This window comes from Python bivittatus, unplaced genomic scaffold (genome assembly GCF_059951505.1).
Source record: "Python bivittatus isolate LINGU-HERP-01145 unplaced genomic scaffold, Pbiv_v1 ctg000980_np1212, whole genome shotgun sequence".
NCBI classification, from domain to species: domain Eukaryota; kingdom Metazoa; phylum Chordata; class Lepidosauria; order Squamata; family Pythonidae; genus Python; species Python bivittatus.
The window spans coordinates 8543618-8561731 of NW_028277125.1; the positions used below are offsets into that span (position 1 = coordinate 8543618).

The following is an 18114-nucleotide window of genomic DNA, read 5'->3' on the forward strand; positions in this document are numbered from 1 at the left end:
GCTGACACATTATTTAGTTTCCAAGAGAAGTTAGATGCCACCACCAATTAAAGCCAGACTGCAAAATAATGTCTTCTATCATTAAAGGAAACAGGAGGCAACCACCTGTCTTACTGTATGGTTGCATTCATAAAATGTGATTAACCAGATCATTGAATTTATTTTCTGGGTTCAAATAACACATTGGATAGTTTATGGTTCAATCTTTGCACTCAAGCTAAAGGTAACTCTAATAAAGCTTAGCATGTATTGCAAATATATCTGTCAAATCTTCACCCGATCCAACTAAGTGTGTTGTGGGACAATGGTAGGCATTTGCTCTGAGACAAGTACATGAACGAAACGTTCCAAGCCTCATGTTAAATCATTCTCGTATTAATCAGGTGTTGAACTAGATTCAATGATGGTAAAGGGATCTGAACATGGCAAGAGAGGGGAAATGGAAGGAAAGTGATGTGCGTATGTGGGAGGAGCACACATACAAATGTGTTTGAAAATAAAACTGGACAAAAGTTAAACTCTCTTTATCAATGAATTGAGACTTGTGGTTTGTTCAAAAACTCTTGTTCCATTCTGTAACTGTCCATGCACAGCATTTTTGTAACACGCAGTGCATTTAACCTGCAATTCATCACTCCTGAATTCTTCAGAAATAAAGTCAAGGCAGTTAAAAGTCAAAGGTTTTATTCAATAAATATAATTTCCATAAATTTTTGTATAACAACTTATTGACATAGCAGTACAGGAAGCTGTATTCAACTCTGTTGCCAGAAAGCATCTCAAAATGATGGTGGGTGGCCAGAGTGTCTGCAGTCAAGAGTCCTTGAGACCAGATATTGCTCTGGCTTCCAGATGGTTCTGCTCCCTCCACGCGCACAACTTGAGCCAAAGCAATTCAGAAGAAGAGGGAGTGCACTTTGTATCCTCCCAACAGGAATATTCAGGAGTCTTTCCAAAATTTAAGACCAGTTAACCCAATCATGCTCGTTTAAAACAGATAATCATTATGGTTCATTCTTCATGAGCATAAGGACAGAATCAATCAAGCACATTTTAGGAAGCCATCTTTGGCATAGTGGGAACAGCATCTCATTTGCAATCTAAAATTTAAAAATATAGAATTTTCTAAACAAAGGAGTGTGTACATCTCTCAATCTGCTACTAAAATGACACAGATCTCTCAAAAATAATGGCCATTCATTATGAAAGTACAAAAATTAGTACTGTTTATTATGTTGGGTTTCCTTAAAACCAGACATTTGGCTCTAATCTGGTGACAGTGAGTTATATCTTGCTGAAATCAATTCATTAATTAAAGCATTATCCTGTATGTTTTTCCCCAAATTAAGTATGATTATGTTCAATGGAAGCTACTCCGATTAAATACACATAAAACCACAGACTTAAGCATGTTACTGCCTATAGATGAAGCCCAGGATGAAGTTTTAAAGCATTTGTTTAAGCCCGCTTGCCAGGGCCTCAGCATTCATCTCAAGCATCTCTAAAACACAGAAGAAAAAAGGACATGTGCAAAGCAGCTGCAATCTCTACATTACTGCGTTTTTTTAAATCATAGCGATATAACCAGCTTGGCCTGTAGAGCTAGGGTCTACCTTTAATTCCATCCACCATTAAGAATTAAAAGCAGCTTTGCAATCACGCCTTCTACTTCAGCTGCTCTAGTGGATCTGTTCTAGAAGGATTGGGGATCTTTAGCATGTCCAAAAACTGCAATCTCCATATTGCACCTGTGAGAGTTTCATTAGTAGGGTTATCACAGTGACAATATATATTAAAAGAAACTGTCCTATAACACATCAAAGCATTTGTCCCCATACAGGTAGTCCTCAGTTAACGACTGCCCTGTTTAGTGACTGAAGTTATGACAGTGCTGAAAAAGTGACTTTATGACCAGTCCTTGAGCTTATAGCTGTTGTAGCGTCCATGTGGTCACATAATCATTTGGGTACTTTGCAACCAGTGCACATTTATGACGGTTGCAGCATCCCACAGTCATGTGATCCCCATTCGCAATCTTCACAGCCAGCTTCAGACAAAGTCAATGGAGAAGCAGGCAGTGAAATTGCAAGTTGCGGTCATGTGATGTCTCAATCAGCTTAGGTGATTCATTTAATGACTGCAGCTAAACTTACATCGTAAATCTGGTATGTGTTTTACTTAATGACTGCATCGCTTAATGATGGAGTTGCCGGTCCCTGTTGTGGTTGTTAAGTGAGGACTACCTACTAATATTCCAGCAGTTGAATTCTCAAGTTTCAGCGGAGTCTATTCCAACACTACCTGGTGAAGCTGGTATTGAACCCGAGTATTTCTCCATATAACATATATTTTGGACCACTGACCCACTCCAAGTGCAGTTCTAAATCAATTTATTTGTAGCCAAAGACCTACAGATTCCTATATGAAGCCAATGGTATAGGAAGAATTCAGCAGAAGCAGGACAGCTGCATGGCTTAGAGGTCTGGATTCAAGCATCATACTCAGCCACAGTTTATGTTATTGTGGGATGCCCAACAATTGTGAATTGTTCAACAAAACTAGCACACTGTGGTTTAGCTTGAGGTATACTTCAGATCGGTGATGGACAGTTCATCTGTGCCTACAGAAGACCAAACCAAGCAGCTGAACCAATCCAATTTTCAGACGAGCAACTCATGTTACTTAGCTAATATTAATCACTGAAATAGAGACAAAATCTTAACATTCAAGAAAGCAATCTTGCCAATAACCCTATGCACAAAATTGAACAAGAGATATAATACTTAAAAACAAAATACACCTATGTATGCTGCCAATCTGATAAATTGGGTGTAACTTCATTTCATGAGAATTGTCTTATTACTGGACATATAAACCCAGTACTGAAATGACTGAATATGCCTGAACATTGAAGTTTTACAATTAAGTTTCTGATCACTTGTTAAACACAGAAAATCTGGAGTATTATTTTTAAACAAATGCAAATTCCTTTTACCCTAAAAAAAACTTAGAATTAAAAAAGGTACACTTATGTTTCTTTGGATCGCTGGCCAATGTTTAGCAATCTAAAATGCATCTTTTTCTTGTGTGAGGTTGTTTTATTGACAGAGTTTATACAAGTTCAGCTGCACTTCCATATATGACTTTATTTAAAGTGCCAAACTAATCAAAATTTATAACAGCCCTTTCTTAATAGGACATACCGAAATAAAACAATAGAATTATAGGGTTGGAAGGAATCTCAAAGGTCATTTAATTCAGCCCTTTACTTGGTGCAGGAACTGCTAAAGCCTTTGGGACAGATGATGGTCCAGCCCATTTGAAGGCCTCCAGTGAAAAGTCTTCATAGGACAGTCTATTCATTGGCTGGCAGTTCTTGCCATCTAGAAATTCTTCCAAATGTCTAGCACCTGAATATCATGTGGAACAAATTTAACTTGACATCCATTTTGCAGGTGGGAAGTTAGTACCCTTTTAGTTGCAAGGACAATGGATTGAATTTTAGGAGGCATCAGTCTCTATAGGATCAAGGGGCAGATAAGTGAGTTCCTTAACTGAGTGATTTATAATGGGAGTTTTGTGTACATATGGTGGCTGAATCTGGGGACAGACGTCAATCCTAAATTTCTTCTTCTAAACAACTACATGCTGGAGGATGGTCAGTCCCCATCCATTGCCAACCCTTTTGTTCTACATGAAATGACACCATGCCTCGTTGAAATAGAGGGTCTTAAATCTGGTCAATCTCTTGAGTCTTCAGGAATGGCATGCACTGCACCCTGTACATTCTACAAAAGCAACACGGCCTGATTATTACAGGTTATCGTGAAGGGAGGACATCTCCTTTCCATTCCTTCTAATTAAATTATACTGAGGTGTACAGCAATTCAATCCGCTGAATGCCACACTGCCAGCAGCTGAGATGAAACAGACACGAAGTCTCCCAAGGTAAAAGTACCACAGATTTTAGTTACCAAAAATTAGACAAACATTTTTCAGAACCTTCCACTTCTTCCACCCAAGAGAGTGGCGCAGAACATACTCCAGAACCTGGAGGGCACCCACTGAAAAACTACCTCATAATGGAAATGTGATTCTCACACACTCTGTACAAATTGGGGTTGAAATCAGGAGACTTTTCATGTACTTGAGACATGAAGATCTCACCTAGAGCCAATCTATACTGGGCCATCTTATGGCAGAAAGAAAAATGTGACTTGCTTCATTTTCAGTGAGCATGGAGATGGCGGCTTTTTGAACCACTTAACCTCCCCTCCTGCAACTGATGTAGAAACTGCTGAGCGCAACAGAGATCTGATGTACTTCCAGAGTTCTCCACTGACATCACTGTCAAGGGCTGTCTTGAGCTCCTTCTGTCCTGAATCCTCTACACTTCCATGCACTATGTGTAAGATGCTTCACTTGTTCACCAGGACAAGACTCTTCTATGAACATCTCACCCATGACATCTTAATTTAGAATAGCAGAGTCTGCAGCTCAGGAAAGCAGTGGAGCAAAACATTAAGTGGGCATGATGTTACCAGAGTGGTAGCCTGGACTGGGATGGTGAAAAACTATTCCAGAAAATGTCAGTGGCAATCCATTTTTTGTATAGCTGCCAAGAAAATTACCTGTCCATGTCCACAAAGTTACTGGACTTGGAAAAAAAAGTTACATTCTTTTCTTTATACACTCTCCAGGCCCTGGAAAGACTTAAAGAACATATCCCATCTCCCCTACAAAATGTAATGAAGGAAAATCAGCCTATTTCCTTCCTTGGCTTATCTCAACTGTTATAATAATATCACCTAATCTGATATAACTCATTAATTTCACATGAGCTCCTACATTTGCTTTTCTTTGCTCTGCAATGTGTTTTGGCCTAATACTCAACCTAGAAATAAACATAATGAGTTACTAAAATACACATACATTCATAGAAAGAAATGATGAAAGTTATTGTGATCCGATGTAAAATACATCTGCTTTCCTTCCATTTGACCCCAGTCTTGCTGGTCATAGAACAACAAACAGGAGAAGGAAGCACGTCTTCACTCTGTTGTTACTTTTGCCCCTTAGACAGAAAATGATACCCGGCTTGGACAGATGGATTCTTAAACTCTTCCTGAATTTGTTTAAATGTATGCTTCTTCTGCACCCTTACATACACTGAGGAGGGAGGAGAAAGAAATGGGAAGTTTAAAAAAATATGATAGTCAGTTCATCTTCGAATAAGTCAATTCATCTTTCTGTGGACAAAAAGAGGTCAGTTCTAACGTCATACAAAACCAAAGTGGAAATATTAATCGTATGACATGGATTTTAATAAATGCTTGGAGTTTGATAATTTTTCAATTTGGATTCTTTAACAATTCATTTTGGGGGAGAAAAAAAAAGACAAACCAGAATGGAAATGATGGATATGCATGATATATGACAGTGATGAAATGGCGCTCCTTTAAATAAGAACTCTGGGTAGAAAGGCAGGATAGAAATAAAACAAGTAAATAATGTTTGGCATAAGGGAAGTACTTCACACACACTGATGCAAGTGCAGGCTGCTGATCGTAAGAGGCAACTCCCTGAAAAGTTCTGCTTTGTCCATGCCCTTGAATGGCACTCTGTCAGAAGGCTACTGTCATATTGCAGTGATTTTCAAACTTGGTAACTTTAAGGTGTGTGGATTTCAATTCCCAGAACTCCCCAGCCAGCATGCTGACTGGGGAATTCTGGGAGTTGAAGTCCACACATCTTAAAGTTCCCAAGTTTGAAAAACACTGTCATACTGAATCATCCTCTCTGCTCATAATGGGGGAAAATAACATAAAAGTAGTTGCCATTCCTAAAAGCCATGCAAGTATATGGCCAGTTCAGAGTGTTACACAGTGGAGTTTATGAAAACTGGTTAATTTTTGGAAGCAGGCACCCACAAGGATGGGGCAGCTGCCTCCCAAATCTTGGGGTGGGAAAGATGACCTTATAACTGATCTGCAGGTACCCAGAGAAGCAATCTTGCATCATGAAAATCACTGCCGGCAAAAAAAAGAAAAAGAAAAAAAAGTGCTCAATGACATGTTCTCTGCAGCCACAGATGTGGGCCTGGAGTGTCAATAGCAAATGCAGTGCTTTTTCGTCTCCCTCCAATACATTATTGGAAAAATGTGGGAAGGAGAGACGGGGGTTATGGCTTTCAGTCTCCTTTTGTGGCATTTGGCCCACAAGCACTGTTCGATTTAGATCGAGAATTGAAAGACGCAACTTCTTTATGCCAAGGCCATAATCTCGTTTATTGTCCTGAACAGCATGCAGTTCATTCGATATAAACTATGTACATGCGCTGCTGTGTATTTTTGCCGCCCCTGCAAAATCAGGGAGAATTCTTAAGTGCTCTCAACAAGAGTATAATATGATTAAATACATAGTTGGGGGTGGGGGGAAAAGAAAAGTAATACCCCAAAAAGTATCCCTTTCCTCAAATTGGAATCATGAATGTCCAGAAATAAAGCTAATTTATTTAACAGCTTCCTTAAGATTTTTTTTTCCATGTTCAAAATCTTTCAGATTTAGCTAAGACAATTTATGAAGGAGGATCTATTCAGCTTGTGGAGAAGGAGGTTATGGTTTCTCAATTTAGCAACACCATTCATATTTTGATCATTAGTTGTGGATATCTGGGAACCAAAGCAATCTCTTTTCTGAAGAGATTCTAGCATATTATTATTTTCTTGATTAATATGACCATGGAAAATTAAGAGTATCCATCTAAACAATGTTAATGTTTCAACTTCAATGATCAGTTTTTCAACAGAGTTTGTGGCAAATACCAAGCTTAAATCTTCCTTTTCTTTCAATATATGAACCTGCCCATGACATTGAAATAAGATGCTGTAAGGGGGTGGCAGATTTGCTACAACAAAGATGTCATGGATTTCCACAAGGCACTGAGAAAAGTCTCAAGTAATTGAGTCCATTGTGGATAACGTCAAGAAGCTTCGGTCGCTGGTACAGAAAGGTTCCGTAGAGCTCCATGATCTAGAGTAATAATAAGAAAGAAATGTTGCTGATGGGAAACCTGAATTTGGGTCCCATGTGTTTCCAGATACATATATCCAAAATATCTAAGATATGATCCAAAGTTCTGGTGACAAATTAGGCATAGAGATGCAGAAAATTCCCAGACCTAAGATCAGAAATGGTATAATTCCACGTGTGTCTTGGGAAGACCTATATTATTAGATCAGAATTATAATATGGGGACAAGGCTTCTTTATAGGAACAGGACTTGCTTTGATACAGTTACTGTGATCCAGAGTTCTATATGCGTAGAGGTTTTATGCAAACAGGCATGGTCTGGAACTTTTTCCTCTCATAGAAAACAGGGCCAAACCACTGTATTCTAGGAGAATTATGCATCCAGAATGCTGATTATGCACACGAACAGAGCTATTAAGAAACTCAAGCAATGAAATATTTAGTGCCCAATCCCCAAATAAGAGATCTACCCCCACCCATCCAAAATCAGCTGAGCAAAACACTATAAGTGGGTATATTTAATAACGCAACATTGAATTTGGAGCAATCAGTGCAGTGACAATTGGATGGAAGAGAAACGAACAACAGATTTTGATGATTCAGAGAAAGCTGTGCACAATGAAAAACAAGAAATGGCTCTAAAATTGTATTAATTTAATTAATTAAAATATACGTTCATTATATTAAAGAGAATGTTAGGTACTATATCTTTTTCATTTATACTCCAAGCATTTAAGCACAATTAGATGAAATATGAGATCACTCATCCAAATAAATCAATAGGTCTTGATTTCACACTCCAATCCTCATATTTGACAGAATATTAAGTACAAAGAAGATATTGCTCTTGGAACGCTCCACCTGAAATGCATCTTAATGTGCTTCAGATGAGGCTGATCATCTCCACAATGATAGAAGTGGAGGGTTGTCTAATGCTCCACAGATGAAGCAAGGCTGTTCCATCTATGCTACTGATTATCTTAAGACAGACCAAACAAAGAGATATGGTCTGCAAAAAATATTTCACTTGGGAACATGGGCCCCTTCTGTAAAGCACTGTGGAAATGTTCTTAGCTTATACCCAGGTCAGCTACTATTGTAACAAAGGTGACTAAAATGTTCTCAAGTCAAAGTATAAGCCCAAGCCCACTCTGCATCTCTGCTTCCTCACAAGGAATGGTTACAAAGTGTGTGAGAATTTTGCACCTTGAAGGTATGCATTACTTAGTAATTCTGCTTAGTTAGGGAACTAAATACTGAAGTATGATATGGCCCAATAATTTGGTCCCAACCAAATTGGTCTGGGAAATGACAGTACTATCCTGGGGTGTCATTACTGTTAAACTCTCACTTTTAGACGATCGAGTTCTATTCAAGTAAAAGCATTTTTTGCATTACTAAATACTCTAGTTTAGACCCCAGTTTCAAAGTGCCTGGAAGGCAGTACAATTTTAAATCTTGTATTTTTAAAAAAGAAACTAAAGACAATTTAGAAGTTCATTCTAATTGGAAAAAAAATCAGCAGAATTTCAAAATAGTATTTTGGCAATACATCTTACACGTATCAGTATGCTTTCTTAGCAGATCATATGAGTGAGTATTTCATCTTCTATCAAACATGAGAGTCAAATCATATCCATGTATGACCCAAGATGTTCCAAACAGAAAAACATTTTAAAAAAATCACAAGATGTATTTATTCAAAGTTGATTTTGAAGGTGATGATACCTACCTTTTGCAAGAACCATATCTAGGAAAAACACTTGTGACCTCCTCTCTTACTGACATTGTTACATTAATCTCTCAATGTTCATTGATTCATTGACCTCTGAATAAATCACTACTTTCGTCTCAATGTGTAGCATCACATTGTCATATGACTAAGATGGGGCTACTGAGATACGAGTAAACTCTCTGAAATAACTTTAATTTCCAATCCAAGGTTGCATTCAGACTGCATGCTTACCATCATTAGCTAGTTAACCCACTTTTGTGGATTTGCGAAATCTCTTGTTCCATTAGTGGTCATGGTCTGAACACCATGCTAAGCCAGACAAAAAGACTAGCCAAAGTTACACCAACCAAGCTTAGCATATAATGAGAATGAATCTGCTATGTTTTTGCCTGAATGGGTTACAGGTGTTGCATGCACACAACCCAACAGTGACTACAAACATAACTCTCTCACACATAGAAGTGACATGGATAGCAATCATTTCTAAGGGTGAAAATGAAAGAGCTTGATATGAGAATCCTGGTGCAGTCAAGGTTGCTGTCTTTGACCATGGGGCTGAAGCAGGGCTATCTATCAGGTGTGGTTGAAAAAGTCAAGATGGCAGCCATGATGGTTTGATCAAAGCTCTGCCTGTTTTTTGTGTGCAATGTGTACTCTGTGGAAACCCCTGGGCTGAAGTAATCCTGACATGATACTTGCAGGGGAGTGAGTGCCAAGTATCTCTGCATGCTGAATAACAGAGACACACTATATACCCTCCTGCCAGGTAATCCTGAAACAGGCAAGACCTCATTCCGTACAAACTCCATTCATCGTAATGGCAGGTAGGCATTCTAATGGCGGAGAATACCCAAGATGTGCAAATATACTTTATCAGAAACCATTACAGGGGGGAGAAAAAGCTAATGTTAGATCAATCAGATACTACTCCTGTTTTAAAAATGTCTAGGAAATATTTTATTTTATACATCTTGCCTGCTTTCTGTACAAAGAGAGACAGGTTACTTTTTTTTTTTTAAATCCGGCTCATAACGGTTCCCATTTTATGAAGGAAAAAAAAACACTTTAGTAAAAACTTAAAATGGAGCTGCGGAGGGGTTAACACACTTGAGGATATTTTTGTTTTAGAAAAAAACAATAAAAAAAGGAAACATTCAGGAAGAGCTGAGCACTGGGAAGGACAATTTATAAGTGACCATAGTAAGTTATCCAACTTTTTAAAAAAAAAATAACAACTAAATGAAGGCTACTGCATCCTTAAATTAGGACTGTAAACATCCAAATGACCTCTAGATAGCAGCAAACAGATATAAAAAACTAATTCTCTGTGCCATCCAATGGTTGTCTGGCTTTTTTGCCACCTAGACCTAGTAGCCCTATACCTAACCTGCTTTGGGCCATTTGGAATATCCTCAGATGTTTCTACAGATCTGTTGAAAGCAGTATCCTACTGATTTCTCTTGCAACCCAAAGAGGACTGCAAGACATCCATACTCTGTCCTTGTTCTTGTCCTAGCTTGTCTCCCTCAAACTGGGAATCTCCCCTTAATAACTTGATCTCATCTTATCTCAGCTTCAACTGCTGCTTTCCTGCTCTCTAATTGTGACCAAGGTTGAACAATGTGTTCTCAGCTGATGTTTGAAAAGGATGGCTAATAACCATCATGGAAAGTAGAAAACAGTCTTAACCTGTCATTTATACAAGCATATAGAAACACTGGGCAAAAACTGATTTCCCAACCTTCTCTTTCTACATCTCTGTAGAATTCTCACCTGTTCCTTTTAATAGGAAGATGCAACAGACAGAACTTTCTGTAAATTAAGAAATGGCTCTATTTAATTTTACTGCTGAGGATCTTTTCAAAATTTAAAAAATGGACCTGTATAAATTAGTGAATGTATAAATAGGTTTAGCATTTATTTCTGAGTGGCATAGTGTTCATTAAAAAAGGTCTATTTTTAAACATAATTTTGGGTGGCGTTAGATTATTTTTTTAAATTCAAGTGTGAGCTTTATTTCATATTGTTAAAAATAACGAATTTTTACACAGTCACTGAACAATAGAGGAAATCTAAAGTTTCCTTTGTTCTGAAAGTGAAAGTTTCAGGGGAGAACATGCAATCCTTGCAGAGCTAAAATGAAACTTTGCTGTATGTCTAGAAGGGAGACATGTTGATCAAACACAGGACAAGCCTTCTGATTTCAAAAGGCAAAGCAGCTAAACCAAGGGAGGGGGCAAAAAGGACAGTGGTCTGATTTTAAGGAAGAGGACATACAAGGGAAGGGGGAAAACTATGCTGAAATGTGCACATAAGTAGAAAGGCAAAAATGATGCACACAGGAAGCTCAGAGCGAGTAAAAGCTGCCCTGCACACTTATGAATCATTGGCTGGTACTCAAAAAGAACAGGGGAGTGCTCACGTGAGGCAGCTTGTACTGCCAAAGCCACTAAAGGCACAATAGCAGTTGTGGGATCAGAGAAAAGATGGCATAATAAAAATTCAACCAGTTTTTCAACAACGATCAGTAATGCAACGATCTCTCATTCCCCACATTAAAAGCATATGCTTGGATCTTCTAAGATCCAAACTGAACCTAGGAAGATGGTTTCCTGTCTTTGACTAGACATCTATAGTTGTCGGCTCATTGTGTTCCAGTTTATAGGAGAACTGTCTGCAGCAAAGGCATTTGAGAGAAATTCCACACCTGTTGACTCGGGTTGGGCTGCATCGTCCCATTATTCGTTCCAACATTCTTCTAAGAGATGTGCAGGCTGGTTCCCCATCTGAGAGGCAACACATGGACTCCAAGCAGTTGATACCTGGACCTGTCTCAGTAAGCTGTGGGGAAGAACAGGGAAACAGAATGGGAGGGGAATTAGCAAATCAGCACCAGATCTTTACTTTTTGCTAGTGCAGTATATATATTTTTAGGAGTATAGATGCAGTTTTGATTTAGCTTGCATGCATCTTCTTTGTATTTCATGTAAGCATGTTATATTAGAAAGCTTGATTTGGAAATATTCTGAGAATTATGATAGTAGTAATAATTCATTTGTCTATTTGACAATGGAAGGCCAGAAGATCTGAGAACTAGATTCCAGTCTACCAATCACTCGTCTCTCTACTTCTGTGATCCCACCAGTTAACAGCTAGCACTTGGAAATGTATTTGCAAAGCCTGGCTGATTCCAAGGGAAGTCAACAAACAGAAATACTAATAGAAAAGGGACAGGGGAATACACCACAGATTTGATTATTCATAGCTACTTGCCAATATTTCTATTTCCAGGACTGCAAGTCAGATTCACTAAGAAATTAATTAGCCAACATCCATTGTCTTCTTTAATGCTAAGGTGGTAACTTAAATAGTGTAGCCTTTATTTTTATGTACAATGACTGCAATTTGGCATAGTATGGAAAAGTTCAGAATACAAGTTGTGACTTAATGTGCATCAAGGCAACTGCAAAACTAGTTGCAATAAGAAAAAATGTCTTTTTTTAGGACAGTAACTTGGAAGATATGCAAGGAACAGTTTTGAAATATATGATTCAACTTAGCATTTTTGCTAGGGCTAAGTTACATTAGTGTCAAAAATCTCTCTTTGTGCTGAATATTTTTTATGAGCTGGTTGTAAGCAAATCAACTATGACTGCATTGTTATTGTGGTAAGGCCATGCAGGGTAGTTGAATGGTTATAAACGTACCAAATATTTTAAATATTCAACTTTGTAATTCAGGGCAAAGGCTGAACTGCTATGGGAAATCAGAGGCAGGAAAGGTGAGATTGATGGATTTATGTTCAAAATGCTGCACGGTGTATTTTTAACCATTTGATTATATTCATTTTATCATACATTGGATGAATTAAATAATTAAACCAGCCTTTCTCAACTGTGTTTCTGTGAGATCGTAACTGAAAAAAACATAAACATAATTTGTTGAATGTCATGACACCATGCAATATTAGCACTCACAATGATGAGAATTTTTATGCACTAGACTCAATTGCTGGCCTGCTATTGTTATAAATGTTGTAAAATGTAGACTATGTTAGAAATCAGTTGTATTGTGGATTTTTATTTTTTGCAGAAAAAAAAAAGCGCTGGATAAGTAACTTTTATGCATGGGTTCCCTGAGACCTGAACATTTTTATGTAGGGATTCCCTGAGATTTGAAAATCATTTCAACAGTTCCTCCATGTTAAAAAAAAGTTGAGAAAGGCTGAATGGAAGAGAAGAGCAAATATGTACTTACTCAGTTGGCAAAAAGGATTTTAAACATTTAAATTTGTTACCAGTGTTGAAAAACATGTTCAGTCTAGCTGTCAGTTCCATAAAGATGTAGAGAACGAATCTTCCACGTTCTCCAGTCATACCTATTTTTTCCCCTTCCACTATAAACTGGTCTGGGGTATGTGGTCAAACTAGAGGAAAGGGATGACTAAATATCCTGACAGCAGTCATTAAAAGGTATTGGAAATAATTTTCATCTTGCATGAAGCAGCCACAACAAACTCTAATGAGAGAATGAACAAACAAAGCAAAGCAAAACAGTCTATTTATCTGAGACAAGAATCAAGGTGATTAAGGAAAAACAAGGAAGAGCAGGATATTCAAGCTGGAATTTTAAAAAAGATGCCTGATCATCAGGGTGACTTAGAAGTCAGTATGAAACTGGCTATTAGAAAAGAAGGCACTAAGGATTTAAAAACAAGTGGTTAGTGAGGGAACAGCAGGAATTATTGACCTAGCTAAATACTGTTGTTTAAATCCCTAGCAGAAATCAGCTTTAAAATCCATGTTAGAAATATCGCAATACTGCTCGGAAACCCAGTGTACTTGGAAATTTCCCTTTTCTCGAATGAAAATATTTACCTGTTTCTTTAGAGATTATCTAGGTTGATCTTAGAGGTTTACTAGCAATTAACTGCCCATTTTCTGTTGTAAATATTAGCAGAAATGGGATAGTTTGTCATCTGGTCAGATTTAGAGCTGGAAGATCCAGCTGGACTCACAGGTATTGTAGGATAATCAGAATAAAGATGACCAGATGATGCTAGATCAGTGGTTCTTTAAACTGATTGACCCAATTACTCCCTTTCCCAGTTTCAAATAATGTCATTACCCCCACATCACAAAAAAAAGACTGTTGTTTTACATGTGTCCTGGCAGCAGGAGGCCCAAACTGGATCCTTGACTCACAAACAAGCAATTACAAACTGCTCCATTACCCCCAGGATATGCCCAAATTAGCCCCAATTTAAGAGCCCCTGTGGCAGAGGAACAGATGAAGTGCCCCTACTCAATATCGCGTTGTATGAAAAACGCAAGGAGCACAAACCTTCCAGCAAAACGGTCTTATCCTACACTCATGTTAATCTACAATTTCAGCAACGGTAGTACGGAAGACAGCTCTGCGCCCCATATATTTAGCACTGCTCTCTGAATCAAGTAAGCATTTCCTTTTTCCCCAAATGGCCTGTTATAACTAAGAAGACATTTCTGAATCTCTCCTGCCTTCCATTCATCCTTGGTTTTCATAAGGTGCCAGTATTCTTTTGCAGACAATGTAAATGCACGTCATAGCACACATTACATCTGAAGACCTAGTACGATTAATGCTTAACGCTAATTAAGATATAAAACTGTTGCTTGAAGTAAAGCTTGTAAACATCTGTTTCTGTAGTTTACCTAATAACTAGAAACAAGGTATCCAATTTTTAAAAAGGGCAATTGGCAAGAACATTCCAACTAATACCCAATCAGTCTCCAAGCTTTTTGCCTGACATCTCCTGAATAAACTGGGGGACCAGGAGGAAGTCACAAACTTTTAACATCCGAAACAGGCAGGATTTGTAAACACCACAGCATGACAAATCACCGTATTACTCTGAAAGACTTAATTCAAAAGTACATCAATGGATTCAAAAAACAACTTTACGTAGCACTTACTGATCTCACTTCTGGCTCTGATTCAACAGCTAGGCCCTGATTATGGGAGAAATTTAAAAGGACAGATATTGAAAGACATCTACTAAGTCTAATATTTGAACTCCATACTGACACTATACTAAAGTGAGAATGGGCCCCCAAAGATCTCTATCAGACCACGTATCAATGGAGAGGGGTGTTAAACAGGATTTTCTACTTGCCCCTTTTAATTTTAATTTGTATATTAACGACATTGTAGTGGCTATGGAATTACCACTTCTTTTTTCTCCTCCTCATAGCCCTCATTAACTATAAAACCTCTTATGGGGTCTTGCCCAACTACCTCCTCATCAGTTTAGACTACCTAGGAAAATCTGTTAAAAAGATAAGCAAGAATTAAAGAACTTTTGGAAAGGGCTGTCCAACTTTAGAGTTGCCTTGTGAATCCCTTCTTGAAGAGTGCCTCATGTCCAATCTCACTAAAATTTTTCATAGCTTTGAAAGTTAGGAGATCTGCACTTCTTAAATCACATCCCCAGAGAAGAATACAATTTTTCTACAGGTGGGTGCAGAAGACATTTTATTTCAAGAGGAATTAACAAAAGTAGGTCTGGAACCACAGCCCTGATTTTCGTGGGTCATTAGCAGTGAAATACCCAGAACGCAGAGATTTGTTTCCATAACCCAGGGAGCTTCCTGCATTTCTCACACTTTTTTCATTCTGCAATTGCTTATGTAGCAAGGTTACTTCTATATATGAGATTTGTGTATTGGGGAATTTTATCCTCTGTTCTGTTTGTACTCTTTTTGACCCATCCCCATCCATCTATGCCTGAGAATCCCAAAACCTTTCCACCGTAACATTCAAGATGGCCCAGAGGATTACCAACAAGGAATTATTATCCAGCTCTTTCCTGAAATGCATGCATCTGTTTGGAGGTCTTTTTCAGGAAGAAGCAAACTAGATTAAAATTCTATCTCTCACTCAAACCCAAAAGAAGATAGCACTACCATATTATTGCAACCTGACACAAAACAATGACAGCATTGCTAGTATCTAGCTTGCAAAACAACAGCTTCCAGGTTAAAACATCAATGTAATGCAGCTTTCTCAACCTGGTCCCCTCCAGATAAGTTGGAATACCCACCTCTCTGCACAGAGCTCATGGTGATCATGTGATCCCGGGACACTGCAACTGTTGTAAATACATGCCAATTACCAAGCATCCAAATTTTGATCATGTGACCACGGGGACGCTACAATGGTCGTAAGTGCAAGGACTGGTCGTAAGTCATTTTCAGCACCTTCATAACTTTAAACGGTTGTTAAACAAATGGTCATAAGTGGAGGACTACCTGTATATCTAACAAAACCTGCTTGTTATATGCATGTCTGTTAAAAAGAGCTTCAATATGTTGTTCACATACAATCTCCAACCCCTACATTATCTCTAAGCTTTACTGCTGTACCAAAGGTCCATGTTGAACTGCTTGGTTCACTATTGCTCTAGACTTTTGTGTGCCTGGTTCCTGTCTGATTTACCCCATAACTTGAAAGTAGACAATCAGGAATTCATTCCTATGACAATAATGGCACATTTACCTTAGATATCTCCCAAGAAATATCTGGGTGGTTATAGTCCTCCAAATCTGAAAGCTTTGACAATTATGAGGTTCTGATTTGACCTCCAAACATCCTTGGCAAGTTTAACTCTTTTCTCTTCTGTTATTCAAAAACGTTTGTCTTAATGAAGACCACAGAAACAGTTCCAAAATTAACAGAAGATATCTTGTAAATCTAGGGGCCTATTAACTGTGAATGAAAGAGTAATTTATGATTAATCTAACTTAGATTTTGTTTCTTTGTTAATTTTGCAACTGACAAATTGCATCTTGCACAGCCCTTAAAAGTAAGAGAAACTGGACAATTTGCTGGTGAATGTCAAAACAAACTGTGGTATTATGTGATTTGGAAATTCATTGGTACCTTGAAAAATGGCATCATTTATTAACAAAATTATGGAAAATCTATTTAAATAAATGAATAAATAACAAAATTAAGACTATCCCTTAGCAAAAGGAGCAAATAGCTTGTAGTTTTACTTACTACTACTACTACTAATTATGATGATGATGATGATGATGATGATGATGATGATGGTTGGTCGCACAGGCAGCCAGTTGTTTAGACTGCATTTGGCATTTTTATCCACCTATTGAGTCCTTCCCAAGGACCTGATATAGGCAGATGTTGTTCTTTGATGGTGTTAAAGGTATTGTCGCAGGATGTAAACTGTTCCAAATAAAGCTACCTTTTGCAATTGACTGATGATGATTTTGTCAATGCCGATGGTGTTCAAGTGGTGCTCCAGATGTTTTCGGATTGCACCTAAGGTGCCTGTAACTATTGGTACTATCTTTTTTATTCTGGACTTTCCTACTAGATTAATACATCTAAACATCAGAAACTGTGGGATTTTTTTTTAATGCTTTCAATTAGTGCAGGAGCAAAGAGGCTATGTAAGTACCTTGGATGTCAAAATGCTGTCAGAAGGCATATGCTTAAGCTCTACCACTTAATATATTTGGTTCTCCCATTTTGTATTTCCAATAACCAAAGCCACTGCCAATATTTATTAGTTCGTATTGGCCTTCAACATACTAGACAGGTAAGAGGATTGACAGTTGGAAAGAGACTGATGTACAGTAAAGTTTTGATTTGCACAGACTCTGTGAATCCCACTGCATATCCCTTAAAGCTTTTCTCTTGCCATCAATAAATTGGCCAAATTCGGAGGTATGCATTAATTTTGGATGTCTGTATGCTCCTTATTCACCGAGTCTTCTTTTGATGCATAGAATCACCACCGTTTTGTTATTTCTGAAGCAGTCACCATAGTTAAACCATTATTTGGAGCTGATGGAAGGAAAGAAGGTGTGACACAAGATCACAGCACACACACAGAAGGCCTGGATAAATCTTGGCTTGTTAAGCAGAACTAGACCACGCTCAATGTCAGCCTTAAATCTTAAAGAGGCACTAGCTTGTACCATCTGTCCCTAACTTGGGCACCTGCCAGTTATATGTACTTTAACTTCCAAAATTTTCAGCCAGCATGGTCATTGATGAAAATTCTACGACTTGAAGACCACATACCTGAAGGTTTCCCTGATTGGGAAAGTCTGGTTTATACACTGATAAACGGTAAATCTGGAAACAGAGAGCAAGATCTTTCACACGGTCTTTATATTGGTATAATATATTTAACTCTCTTGAGTCCTGTCTCTGGGCAATTTTACCTCCTGACCCAATGAATCAACTGTAAGTTTCAGCTGCTAAAGTCCTCACCCAGTCCAATCCCTTTTCATCAACTTTCTGGTTACAGCAAACATAATAATATCCACAATACACTT

General features: G+C 38.0%; 1 protein-coding gene across 5 annotated transcripts in view; it reads right to left on the bottom strand.

The window, feature by feature from the left end:
- Positions 1-667: 667 nt before the first annotated feature.
- The window catches only part of ATP11B (ATPase phospholipid transporting 11B (putative)), a 91861-nt gene continuing 74414 nt past the window's right edge, over positions 668-18114 (bottom strand). For 2 of the 5 annotated variants that reach the window (XM_088132596.1, XM_088132595.1), the window contains 2 exons: positions 11475-11608; positions 668-5169 (listed from right to left, as the gene is read on the bottom strand). In XM_088132596.1, the coding sequence (XP_087988722.1) occupies positions 5136-5169; positions 11475-11608 (168 nt within the window). In that variant the 3' untranslated portion in view covers positions 668-5135. The other 3 variants (XM_088132594.1, XM_088132593.1, XM_088132592.1) reach the window with 2 other exon arrangements.